Source organism: Acipenser ruthenus, chromosome 3 (assembly GCF_902713425.1).
Source record: "Acipenser ruthenus chromosome 3, fAciRut3.2 maternal haplotype, whole genome shotgun sequence".
NCBI classification, from domain to species: Eukaryota; Metazoa; Chordata; class Actinopteri; order Acipenseriformes; family Acipenseridae; genus Acipenser; species Acipenser ruthenus.
In genome coordinates this window covers 74,734,632-74,749,147 of record NC_081191.1, presented here as the reverse complement: position 1 = coordinate 74,749,147, position 14,516 = coordinate 74,734,632, and the positions used below count along the sequence as shown (strand labels likewise).

At 39.3% G+C, this 14,516-nt stretch overlaps 1 protein-coding gene across 2 annotated transcripts in view; it reads left to right on the top strand.

Moving 5' to 3' along the window:
* The window catches only part of LOC117435611 (peroxidasin homolog), a 125,681-nt gene that overhangs the window by 80,027 nt on the left and 31,138 nt on the right, over positions 1–14,516 (top strand). For both annotated transcript variants that reach the window (XM_059016748.1, XM_059016755.1), the window contains 3 exons: positions 8,023–8,192; positions 11,496–11,765; positions 13,991–14,107. In XM_059016748.1, the coding sequence (XP_058872731.1) occupies positions 8,023–8,192; positions 11,496–11,765; positions 13,991–14,107 (557 nt within the window). The remainder of the gene's footprint in view (positions 1–8,022; positions 8,193–11,495; positions 11,766–13,990; positions 14,108–14,516) is intronic.

The following is a 14,516-nucleotide window of genomic DNA, read 5'->3' as shown; positions in this document are numbered from 1 at the left end:
AACACATCAATGTGATTTGGCAACAAATTCAATCAGTTAAAAAGGAGAGGAAGGAGCTACATGTGACATTCCTGGATTTGGCTAATGCATATGGTTCAGTGCCACATGAACTTCTTTTGATCAACATTTGATTTTTTCAGTGTACCGATGACAATAACAAATTTAGTGAAAGCCTACTTTGGAGATTTGCAATTTAGTTTTTCAACTTCAGAATTCAGCACTACATGGCAATGCCTAGAGGTTGGAATAATGGCAGGATGCACCATTTCTCCACTGGCTTTTACCATGGCAATGGAAGTAATCATTAGGGCTTCAAAATGGGTAGTGGGAAGAGACCGCTTGGCTTCTGGAATGCAACTACCACCAATTCGAGCATACATGGATGATATGACAACCATGACTACAACAGTAGTTGGGCAAATTAACCAAATTAACAAATGCAATTCAAGCCCACTAAATCAAGGAGCATCTCTATGTTTAAAGGTAAAGTAGTAGATAAAATGTTCTGTATTAATGGTGAGGCAATACCAACAGTGTCTGAGAATCCACACAAGGACACAGTGTGGGAGAAGTTAAACAACAAGCAGTGGAAGGGTTGAAGAGCATAGACAGCAGTGCTTTACCAGGCAAATTAAAACTCTGGTGCTTTCAATTTGGTCTACTGCTGAGGCTGCTGTGGCCACTGACTGTGTACGAGGTTTCTTTGACAACAGTAGAGAAGCTGGAAGCTTTAATCAGTTCATACATCAGGAAATGGTTGGGAGTTCCACGCTGCCTCAGCAGAGTGGGACTTTATGGTAAAGGAATACTGCAGCTGCCAGTCTCTAACCGAGGAGTTTAAGTGTGCCAAGGTCTGACTGGAAATTACATTAGTAGAGTCATGCGACAGATGCATAAGGGAGGCAGCACCTGTGTTGAAAACTAGAAAAAAGTGGGTGGCAAAGAAAGCCGTGGAAGATGCAAAGGCTGCCCTTCGAATCGGTGATATCATGGGGCAAGTTCAGCATGGAAGAGGGGGTCTTGGTCTCAGTTCAGCTCCTCCTACATGGCACAAGGCAGTCCCAGCTCAACAGAGGAAGCTGTTAGTCAACGAGGTGCAAAAGCAGGAGAGGATGAGGTGTGTTAAGGCTGTTTCCCAGTCCAAGCAGGGAGAATGGATGAGATGGGAGAGTGTGGAACAACACAAGATCAGCTTGCAAGACCTATGGACAGTGGAACAGAGCAGGATCAGTTTCCTCATCAGGTCAACATATGATGCTCTCCCATCACCACAGAACCTAAACCACTGGGTAGGAGACGATCCCTCATGTCCTTTGTGTTCATCACCTGCAACATTAAGGCACATTTTGACAGGATGTAAGGTGACTCTTAACCAAGGACGCTTTACTTGGCTGCGATGTTTGGCCTTGGCATTGGAAGACGAGCGTAACATGACCAATAAGTTGCCACCAGTTCCATCTAAACATTACACACAAAAGACAACATTCCTCCGCCCAGGAGAGCAACCGCCAAGAAAAGGTGTTAAAACCAAGCCTCAGCCAGGACAACTGGAAGCTGCTAGAGACTGGAAAATGCTGGCAGATGTTGGTCAACAGCTTATGTTTCCACCTGAGATTGCCACCACTAACCCTTCGACCAGATATTGTCATGTGGTCTGGATCAGCACGCCTTGTTCACCTGGTAGAGTTAACAGTGCCATGGGAGGATGCTGTAGATGAGGCGTATGACAGGAAGAAACTGCGGTATGCTCAACTAGCCACTAGCAACAGCAAGGATGTAGAGTCCAGGTTTACCCAGTGGAGGTGGGTTGTCGAGGATTTGTGGCACACTCTACAACCCGGTTTCTCCGAGATGTCGGATCCAGTGGTCAAGAGTTGCGTCACACAGTGAAAAACTTATCTGAAGCAGCATAGAGGAGCAGCAACTGGCCTTGGTTGAGACGGAAATATTCTGATTGCGGATCTCAAGCACAATAGAAAGAAAGAAACGCTGATGTACGGATAAGTAAGCTGGGCTGAGTTGAGTGGGGGACGGAGGGGGGTGATACTGGGACGCCAGAATCACCGTCGATATAGAACATTTTAAACCCACTTGAAGACCCCAGAGATGTACCCTACTTAGCTCAATCCAGACGGTTGTCATGCTGATGCGCTGGGGAGACCGCACTATGGTTGATCTCCGGAGCCAGCATCACAGCCGGAAGGATATCTACATCATCATATGGAAGGAATCGCAAATGGATGGAGACACATATGGATCACATTAGTTTACTATAAAGCTACGTCATAATTGGTGCTTATCTTGGCGAGAGCCGAGTTCAAATCAGCATGAAGTTTTAACATCTACTCTCATGTAATGGAAATCGTTCCTCGCGCCAAGTTAGTAGACCCCCACCACTTTTACAGTTGTGCCTATTTGCTTGGTGCTGGCCAATGTTGCCCCAGTTGTTTATTCTAACTTAGCTTGTGTTTTTTGATACAAGTTAGAAGACACAATTGGGGCAACCTTGGCACACATCGATTTTACAGTTGTGCCTATTTGCTTTGTGCTGGGCAAGGTTGCCCCAGTGGTCTCTTGAAACTTTGCTTGTGTTTTTGATATCTCCACTTTAAATGGCTCTGCACTTTTGATAACTTGGTGTTTTTTCACATTTTTAATGTGTTTTTGTTACAGATATCATAAACTGGTGCAAGATGATGCTATTAGGTTACTTCTGTTACTTTTAAAATGTTTTAAATTATAGCAATTGCCCATCATTTCTGGGGAAATAGTCCAGATGTCCCTGTTGTGGTTGGGAACAATTCTAAAGTAGACTCTTTTCTGCTCAGTCAAAAAGATGACTAAGTACTGTATTAAAGTGCATTATGGGCACTACAATCAGGCATCACCTATGAAAAATGTTTTGAATACTGCTGTTTTAATGGTTTAAACAGCCTGTGGCTTAAAGTTCACCACTAACAATGTGCCAGTACCTTCTAAGACTAATAAACATATTACAGAAAATGTTAGCTATACTGTGGTAGAACAAGCCTCACTCACTCGATGAATGGCAAATATATTTTGTTTTTAATCATATTTTTGGCATTTCAATTATACAGTATCTCGCTTGGAGATCAAACATTAGGCATACAATGTAACAATTACAGCACCTGCAGTTTTAATTTAAATCAATCAATCATTAAAATATATGTGTATATTAACATTGTGCCTTATAATTTAAAGAAATGTGTCCAAAATGGTTAGAAGCTGAGACAACACTCAATATGAAGCTTTTTTATGGAACAAGTACAAAAATGATGTCAACTGATAGATTAGTAACCAACCATTCCCCACCTCCAGCAGGCAAGTGCAAATAATAAACATCTATCAACAGCAAAAAACAGATGTTTTTCAAAAACAGGTTTTTTTTTTTTTTTAAGCACACATACAGTATTATGGTTTTAGTCAGAAAGAACTGAATGCATGTGACATACCAAAGTTCTCGCAATGATGTGAAAACTTGTGACCAGAAGTTAAAAGGTTAAGTGTTTATACAAGACCATTTGTAAAGCATTTTGGTGTTCATAAGAGGAACCACATGCAAGACATTACAACACACTGTGACAGCTTTCCCTAGCCTAGCCCTCCTTTCCTTAAACTCTGGCAAAAGCTCAAAAGCTGAATCATTGCACAAACTGTGTGATCTTTTCACTTGTTAAATTACATTTGCAATGACTGCCAACTTGTTTTTAAAATCCGTGCCAGAGGAAGCTCTAGGTAATGTTTCTGTTTCTTATGTTTCTCAGTGTTTAAAAGCAGACTGTTAGCCATTGGGCTGTTGCAGTGGCTTTTACTCTTTTTTTTTCATTATTGGAGGGGAAGGCATTTGCTGTTCCCTTTCAAGTATGAAATGTTCTCCTTTACCGATTGGGATAGCCCTCTGTAACCTGAATTACCTGAGTACTTCAAAGCTGCTTGAATAGAGCACCCTCTACACAGGCATGAAGGTTCAATAGTGTGTTAAGGGCAGACACTCAGTCTACCCTTTGACATACATGTACCATAGTATAGGTTAACATACACTTTTGTCTCTAGTTTATGTAACCTATATGTTATGGATTTCTTTTTACAGCACACACACTGAGGTGTGGGTTCTCCCCACACTTTTTTAGGTTATGTGGACCATATGTCAAGGGCCCTGAAAACCTAGGTTTTGGGACCAGAATGCTAAGAGCAGCCTCCCAGTCTACCCCTTTTAGCACATCTGCCAGTGCTACAAGTCCTGCAGCACAACTTGGGTATACTTGGGTATACTATCTCAATCGGTAATGGCTAACATTTCATAATTGTAAGGGAACGTTAGGTTATATCAGAAATCTGGTTCCCTGAAATAGAAATGTTATCCGTTACCTTTTGAGGTTGCTGCGTTCATTCCAACACAGTGGGCTTGAATATAAATTGGCGCTGAGCCCTTGTGAGTGTGGCACTTTATCCCCTGCACAGAGGGGCCTCTGTTAAGTACTCAGGTAATTCAGGCTACACAGAGATATATCCCAATCGGTAATACATAACATTTCTATTTCAGGGAACCAGGGTTATGATATATAACCTAATGCTATATGTTATGACGTTTTCCCTTACACAGTACCACATTTCAAAAGTCATGATTTGTCAAAATCAATGCTTTTATTTCGTACATAGGTTTGTTATTTAAATTTGTTTTCACAGTTAATTCGAATAACACACTGTAGCTTGTTTGTGAGGTTGTAAGTACAATTAGAATAAAACCCCTTCGTTTGCATGAGTGTATGCAAATGGTGTGGTCTTGTGGTTTGTTATGTGATCCACGAGACTTTTATATAAGTTGTGTTAGACTTGAGTGCAACAATATTGGAAAAGCAGAAGGATATCGGTGACTTCAGTACGCAGGGGCCTCTTTGACCAACTGCACAGTCCATCAAGACCATTTCCCTGGTGTTCCTGGACTGGCAACATTTGAAGACAACCAGCACTGGAATGCACTACTCTGGTCACAAGACAATCATGGTGGGAATCTTCAACACACCTGTTTTCCCTCTGTTTATTAAGGAAGCAGTGTGGTCCAGTGGTTAAAGTCCAGGGCTTGTAACCAGAAGATCACCGGTTCAAATCACACTTCTGCCATTGACTAACTCACTGTGTGACCCTGAGCAAGTCACTTAACCTCCTTGTGCTCCATGCTGCATATGAGATGTTAAATCAGTGTCCTATTTTAAGTGACTCTGCATATAAGAATGAAAGGTGCTAATTAAAGATATTATTATTATTATTTGACTTTTCAGGAGATTTAATCTAGAAAATAATATTGTGCCTTCAATTAACAATACATAACAATTATTTTCCATTTACAATAGTCCCAAAGTTATTACAGATCTAGTTATCCTTCATTCTTGTGATTACAAAATCTTGCAAACCTTCAATTCAGAAATGGAGACGTTATACAACGTTACATTTTAAATTACCTTTAAAGCAAACTAAGAAATGTTAAGTTGTGTATTAACTAGGGATGGGCATTTCAGTATATTTTAATAATTCAATACACGTAATTTACTAAATGATTAGGCAATTACACTATTATGCGTTATATCAATGTGCCACTGGTTAAAAATAATGCTTACATAATACCAAAATTGAAGTAATACTTAAAAAAATAACAATCACGGTACTATTTCACAATGCTTCAATAAGTAGGTATTTTATTAACAGCAAGTATAATACAAGTACAATATGCATAAAGCAATTAAAGGCAATGTATCTTTAGTGATCATTTTAACCATTAAGTTAATTATTTGCTCCTTTGTGGAGTGAATTTAGTGGAGCAAGCTGTAATGGTTCATTGCAATTTACCAGTACTTCTGGTGCTTGTGCAAAGGCATACTCTGTCTCGCAATCAACAGCCCGATGCTTCCGGTTGGGCTTCTCTCTGCAGGTAGGTGGATACATGATTGTATCTTAAGTGGTTATTATTGTCCCTATACTGTAGCTCAGTCATTTATTGCAAAGTGTGAATTTGGCTGTTTTAGTGTCTACTTTGGTAAAATGTCCTCAAACATTTTTTTATTTTTTATTTTTTATTTTTTTAAAATCAGACTGTAATTTTTTAAAAGTTTATTGGCTGAAATCTCGTTCATATTCCATTTGGTATTGGCTTGTGTTGGGGAAACATGCACATTAAGATTAAAATATATAGTTCTAGATTGTGTTACTAAAAGACAGTTTGGGTTTAATATTAATTACTGGAGCAGGAAGACAGATGGTAAAGGGAAAGCTTTTAAAGTGCACCAAATGGCAATTTAAAAGGGGACCCTGTGCTTTGTCAGAGATAACAATCTGGGGGCTAAAACCTTCAAAAGCTTAAACAATCTCCTTCCTTCGTTATCTTTATAACATCAGGGTTTCCTGAGTGGAACATCAAACAGGCTTTGATGTTACAATCACTTAAGGTAATAAAACGAAAGTGGACCCACTTGGTCAATGATATTCTGATAGGTTAAGGAATAAGGGGTGCTGTCTAAGAGAAGCTATATTAAATCCCAAAAATGTATTGTCTTGTTGATTCTGTTATGACCTGTGCTTAGGGAAAATGGAATACCCAACTGTTCGACTTGTGACAGAAATACAATGATTCTTGGTAGTAAATCTCCCTCCCGACCTGTGAGGGCGCTAAGCAGCGAGAACAGAGTTCCCTGGACGGGCTGGCCTGACAGTTCTTTCCCAGGGTTCAAGGGAAGTCGGACAGCTGGAAAGGGGCGGGACTCTGTTGCATTAACGCATTGACCCGGAAGGGAAATGACGTGGCAGCGGCAGATTGGAGGGCGGTTGCACTTGTTTACCAAGGGGTCATGTGTGACGGCATAAAAGGGAATGGAGAAACGCAATCTTTTCCTTCGCTTTGGTTTGTGTTTTGAACCTGGAAGTACTGTGATAGACCCCGTCAGAAATAACAGTATCGTGAGTGTTTTGTTTGTTTTTTCTCGTAATTTGTTTTGCTTGTAAATTACTAGATGGCTAACACGATTCCGGAGCTGTTGGCAAGGGCCAGCACAAAGCCGGAACAGCAATACTGTCATTAATAAACTGTATCACCCACTACGAGCACTACTGCACGCGCCCAGGACTGGTGACCGTGTTAGTATAATTGTGGGGCGGATATTTTGTGTTTATTGTTTGGGACTGCAACCCGTTGTTATTTACTCTATGCAATACACAATGTTGTATTTAGTCACCAGACCTGGATATAATAAAACCCCTTTTCCAACCGGAATATAACTCTTTTGTCTGTTTAATCATGCACTGCATCACCCCTGCACCTGTATCCACTTAACCACTTTACCACAGACTGTATTGAATAAAATATTTTTGTTGAAATCTATAACGGAGTTCGGAATCACAATAATTATTTATACTGATGGATGCATGAAGGAACACTAACTTCTAACTAACCTTTTATTTTAAATTCAACAGCTTGCTTATTAATATTCATTGTATGATATCTCTGTTTTTGTAAAATACCTCTATTTTGTAATCTCTTCAATAAATTGAATTGAATAATTAAATATAGTTTTAATATGTGAAATGGTGCATTCCAACCACCTCTGTTACCCATAGCTACAGTATTTGTATCACCTTGCACTTTTGAGAACACATGTTTTTTTTATCTGTCAGGAGCTTGAGAAAAAAAATTATAATTGTTATTAATAGTAATACGCTGGGCTGCAGCGGCAGCTCTTTTCAGACCATTTATATTTCTTGCAGTACAAGATAGGTTATATGATTTAGTAACTTTCTAAATGATTGCATGTGCACATTCCTAGTATAAACTTTGCAAAGTGCTCATTAAAACATTGGTTTAGTCAATGATATTAATTGGGGTCAACAGATATTTCACTCATGGCAATGCTAGCATTATAGCAAGCCAAGCTGTAATTTCCTAGTTGAATCAAGGTGAAGCTCACTCTTTATTTATTTATTTATTTATTTATTTATTTATTTATTTATTTATAGCAATGAAATTAATATGAGAGATGATGTTCGTCTGAACTTGCTGGTGGATGGGACCTTAATGATTCAGGATACAAGAGAGTCTGACCAGGGCACTTACCAATGCATGGCCAAAAATGTTGCTGGAGAGACTAAAACCCAAGGAGTGCTGTTGAGATACTTTGGTACCCCAAGTAAGAAAGCTGTGCTACTCTTTTGTGTTATTTAAACATTGACATATACTTGTTTAAGGTATTTAAACTTCTTTTATTCATTTAAGTGGTAACTTATTGCTGCTATGAGTGTATTATGAAATATCTCTATGCCAATAATTTGCCAAGGCCAAAAATGTATGCATTGCAGTTGATTATTAATATATTACATCTTCCAAATAATGTATTGCTAATGTGATCATTAACAAAAACATGAATTAAAAATGTGTCTTAGTGAAACTAAAACATGTCTTTTAATTATTTTAAAGGAACATTTCAAGTCTGTTGCTTAGTTCTGTACATTAATGTCAAATATGGGAGTATTACACTTGTTCTCTAGTTGGTGAGAACAAGTGTAATATATATATATATATATATATATATATATATATATATATATAAAATCTAAAAAACATATATACATACACTGTCTACCCCATTGGATTTGGCATCACCCTGGTATGGGGCATGTTCTCCTGACATACCCTATGTCCTTTGATTACTTTGGAAGGCCGAACAAAAGCCGTAGCTTACTTAAGCATCAATGCGGACGGAAAAGTGCCAGAATTACGAATGGCCACCATAATCCCTGTTAAAACTGCCCATTGATCATTGATTGAATTCAAATATTTGGATAAAGCAGAGGAAAAAACTAAAGTCTCAATTTTAATGAGTTTTTGTGTAGTTTTCTTGTATTCTGGATAACTCTTTTTCCCATATAAAATGAAAAATAAATCAGATTACATGAAAACATCACAAAAATACATTTTAAAAGATAGTGAATAATTTAAAAGTGTGTGAAGCTGAACACACAGTAGAAGGGAAGCAGCCAAAACCAAACCCATTCATGTGCATCTCCAGTAGTGTGATGGGGCTCCAGTAGTGTGATGGGGAAAATATCCTATGAAACTAAAATAAAGCACATTGCACATCTCTCTAATATTAAAGTATTACAGAACACCCTGCAAAGTAATACATTGCATACCATTGCTGTGTCCCATGCGTTATATTTTTAAATGTACTGCTACATTTTAAATCGCATATCATGGGTCATAGATCAACTTTTGATGCATTTCTCAACATCTACTCTGGAGCGCTCAGAAATTGAAATGGGAGGAAAATGCTTGTCTGAGAAAAAAGGACAGAGTTTCCCCTTGGCGAGCAGAGAGCCACCCTCGTGGAGGTGGGACCGGACCGACTAGCCTCCAGTGCTGGGAAGTCAGCTTCACTTGCCCCTAGAGGGAGACCGTTGCAGAGGTGGCACAGCATAGTGGAGGGGAGGATAAAGGAAATGAAAATACGTCGAGGATACCTTGGCAATTAAAACAGGAGAAAAGTGCTTGTGACACCGAAAAAAGGACAGGGTTTACCCTTGGCTCACGAAGAGCTGCCCTTGCGGAGTTGAGACCAGACCGACTATCCTCTAAGGCTGGGAAGCAAGCGTTACTTCCCCCAAGTGGAAACCAAAAAAATAGGTTAGCGGACGAATCGAAAAGATGAAAAGAAGTCCAGCGATCTCCCCGGCTTGTAAGTGTCACCAATGCTGATGGAGGTTTGGCGCGGCTAGACTTCAAAGGCAAAGAGTGAGCTTCACTTCCCTCACGGGGAAACTGGAAAGCTGGAGAAGAAAAATGAAATAAACATGTAAAGAGGGCTAGAACATCTGCTTGCAGAGGATGAGGCTGGCACTGTTGGGTCTCTAAGGTTGGGAAATGAGCTTCATTTACCCCCAGAAGAGGATGCCTGGCTCTTTGCAACTCTGCCACCAATGCAAAGGAGAAGAAATAGAAAGGAAACAGAGAATAATTAATAATCTATTTATTTTTTTACTCTGGTGGGGAATTAAAGACTAATCTACCGCTCGGTGGTTTGAATGCCAGATTTAAAATGCTCTCCCGAGATTGTTGGTGGGCCAATCTTTTACAGTTGGTCAGTATTGTAGAGGAAAGCAGTTAGTAGAGGAAACCGTCCTGAGGCTGGTTTAGATAAAGGCCGCCCCTAGAAAATTGTGGTGCATTCAAAACACTGGACAGCTGGGGTTATGCTGCCAAACAAGCAAGAGGGCTGCAGAGGAGAGTCTTGGATCGAGAGCCAAGCGGTCTTTGAAAAAAGTGCAGTGGAGAAAAGGATAAAAAGAAGAAACTTTAGTTTTGATGAATGGAGACACTGCCACATCAATGGCTGGAACAGCAGTTCAGCAGCGGCAGAATCCAATGTAGGAGAGAGAAGGATGTTTTGAGTGGATCATTGCACATAAGCTTTTGTTGCGCTGTTTAGCTAATTAGGAGATATTGTATCTCTGTTGTTTTTTTTAGAGTTTAGTTTGGTAAGTTAAATAATGTGGTTTTAGATAGAGATTTTTTACTCTGTAAACCAAAAGTAGCAAATACTCACAGCTCAATGGTTTAGTTTGATTTAGTGTCTAAGTTGTGTTAAGTTTGACACAACTTAGACAATAAATCAAACTGTTCTGAAAGGGGCATTCAGAACAGAAAATAGGAGGCACTATTTTACACAGAGAATTGTGAGGGTCTGGAACCAACTCCCCAGTAATGTCGTTGAAGCTGACACCCTGGGATCCTTCAAGCACCAGTACCAGGGAGTGTAAACTGGGTACACTGGGATGCTTAGAAGAAAAATCTCTTTCTCCTGACAAACGTTCCTGAGTAATGGTTAAAAAAAAGGTTTAATTACCTGAACTGTGTGAATAAAAAAGGAAAAAAAAGAAAACTATCAGGAATATGTTGAAAACTAATTCTGCAATATAGACAACAGCAAAGGAAAGCAATGCGACTCTTGTAAACACTGCAGGGGGTTCTGTCACACTTTTTATACACTTCTGTACATATTGTAGCATTCACTCATACACCTTGACAGTCATCTCATTAATCAAGCAAATTGCTTCTTTAGTTTCCCACTTATTGAAACGACTCAGTGCTTATCTAAAAGTCATCTCTTCTGATTTGAAGATACATATTCTTTCTGTTCACTGTTAAATAATACTGTAAATGCTTTCACTTGATAATTGGTACTTGTGGATATTGAGGGCAACTGTCTCACTTTATTTTCTCTCTAATGTGTTTTGCCGCTAATTTAAAAACTTTACCAAAATTCATCATTCTTGTTACGGTTCTGAAATTTATTTGACATACCGTACAACACATTTCACATGTACTGCAATAGTCCTACTTTTTTCGCTTCATATCTGTTTTCCCCATTCAGTATTGTTTGTAAAGTACAGTAATCCGACTTATCTCATCAGTGGGTTTACTTATTCTCTTGCAGCCAAACCCAGTTTTGTGATACAGCCACAGAACACAGAGGTGCGGGTTGGGGCCAGCATTACCCTGGAATGCAGTGCTACAGGTCACCCCCAGCCACAAATCACCTGGACCAGAGGAAATGGAAATCTCAGAAACATCTCTCGGCACACTATCACTTCATCAGGAGGTCTCTTTATTCAGAATGTATCTTTGGAAGACCATGGTCAGTTTATTTGCCTTGCCAGTAATAACCAGGACTCCATTCAGTCATCAGCACAAATCATTGTTCAAGGTAGGCTACATGAATTGGGTTGTTATATAATAATAATAATAACTAGAGTTGCTAGCAACTATAAAGGCTTCCAAGCAGTTATTGTGAAATTTAAGCACATTGGTTATTATAGATGAAACATTATCATCACAACTGTGCTAACTGTGTCAATTTTGGCACAAATATGATAAGATTTTTGAAAATTGCCTGAAATTTTCATTAAATCCAAGATGGCTGCCACACCATGTGAAAAAAAGCCGGCATATTGACCATGGCACAACATCCCATAGTCCTCTACATCCGTGTCAAATTTTGTGCATTTTGGTGCAGCCGATAAGAAGTTATAGGCAGTTTTATAGTCAGCTGTGTATGTTGATGATGTCATGCATCACGTTTGACCTTTAGGAAAGGTCAAAGGTCGCGGGTGATGACATTTTTTCATAGAGCACATATGACTTCCTATACGTGTTCCACTATAACTATGACCCTGTCGACACGCCTAGGAGTTAAAATTTCAACGTAAATTCCAATATGGCCACCACATCGTGTGAGCAGTCTATTTCAATCTTCAGCAGTTATTAGTTTCCAATGGTCTGTGCAATTGTGTTGACATTGAAGAGCATAAGTGCAATGGTGTTCTTGTTATGGGTTGCAAAAGATTTTTACAATTATCAATATGGCCGCCAGACCATGTGACCAAAATGTGTCAATTTCATATCACCAGTACTTCATGTGAGTTTCTATGGTCGTATGAAGTTTCATGACTATAGTGTATTGCACCTTGGATTTATGCACGAATGTATGAAAATAGAGCCACTGTGAAACGGTTATTTGCTCGCCGCGGCCATGTTTTTTAATGAAAGTGTGGATTTTACAAACGGTAGAAAGGACCTGGTCATGAACATGCGTGCCAATTTAGGTGTCGATTGAGGTTGAGGTTTTAGACAAGAACATTGTTGAATATTTGGCGCCAATCCAGCGTAGCGGGCAAAGTAATTGTTCAATCGACCTCGATTGAACATATTGTAGCGTTTCACGCAGTAGACAGAATAGAAGGAGACAACACGCTTCCAGGTTCAAAGCTTTATTTAGGATCTTTCAGCACCATACAGAGCCCACTGCTCTAGCCACTTGCTCTCGACCGACCACAATGAGCGTGCAACGCCCCATTTTATAACCTAGCCCCGCCCCTTTATGCTAATCGGGTGCCAGAGGGAACAGCTATCCCATTGGTCTCCAGTCGTACACTAGGACCAATGGGCACACACAATCAACAGCCAATGACAGGGACCAGGGCGCACCATGCGTGCAGGATAGCTCGCACAGTTACAGGTTCAGAGCGAACCCGCAACTACAGATAATACAGACGGGGGAGAGGGACACAATACAGCAGCATTAACAGCAGACAGTAGAAACAAGAGGGAATACAGTACGCAAACAATACACAGATCGCTACAATATGTTTTTTATAGGCCATTGCTGCACTATCTGCTGCCATTGTCATAGTTCCACCTTAAGTTGTTTTTAACAGCAAGAGTTTTGAAAAATTACCAAGATTTCCACGAGATCCAATATGGCGGTCGAACCATGTGACTTTTTCATTCTGGGACGCCAGTCTGGTTGTCAAGCCATAGGCATCTACTTACGTATGCGTTTTCATAACTCATAATAATAATAATAATAATAATAATAATAATAATAATAATAATAATAATAATAATAATAATAATAACAATAACAATAGGCTTCCAAGCCAAAGGCTGGGAATAATACAATGTTTAAATCTGAGGAGAATGAATCTGAGAATGTTGAGGGGTAAATGTATCTTGCAATTTGGGGGTAAATGTATCTTGCAATTTCTATATATTTATGGTAAAAAGCTAATTTCTTAAACGGCTACATACCTGTAGTAAAACACTTTCTTGTATGGGTATATTTTCCATTTAAACACATTAGCAGGGATTTCCAGTGGAATACAGTAATTGAGTAACTCATCTGATCAACATTCCCTTTGATAATTTAGTGCTTCTTGTCATTACAGTTCCTGTTACTAGACAGTCATTTCCTGTGTGGTTTCAATTTTTCCATGTTGTAGATGAATCTTTCCTCAGTGGTTTAACCTTTCTATTTTTACTCAAGTTGTTTCCACTACACAGCTACATTGAAAACAGAAAAAAACATCATCCTATATGGTGTAAAGGAATTGTGTTATTAATTTATTATTTGTTATTTTGCTTTGTCTCCAGCTCCCCCTAGGTTCACAGTGACTCCTGTTGATCAAGTTGTGGTAGAAGATCACTCTGTAGACTTTGAATGTGCAGCCGTTGGAAATCCACCTCCTGTCATTGCCTGGTCCAAAGCAGGTAACAGATATCTCAACCTTCATCCACCTGTGTGATTAAAGGCAATGTTTACAATTATTGAAAGTGTTCTAGGTTCCCTATCAAGTATGAAATGTAACCAGTACTTAATGGGTATTTATCCTAAATACCCTGACAACCTGAATAAGATATATATCAAAGCTGCATGTCAGAGCCTGTGATGCAGTCGTGCCTGCCCCCGAGGGTATAAGTGGACTGCAGACACAGACATCATCATTTTTCCTTCAATCAGACCTGAGCGAGAGAGACTACGAACAGATAAGTATCAAGTTACTTATATCTGCTTATTCGCTTGTATAATTACACTATTTAATCTGATTTATTGTTACGTGCTTATAGTAATTACTACTTGCACTTATTGTGCACTCAGCCGTGGTTTTCTTTAGACCCA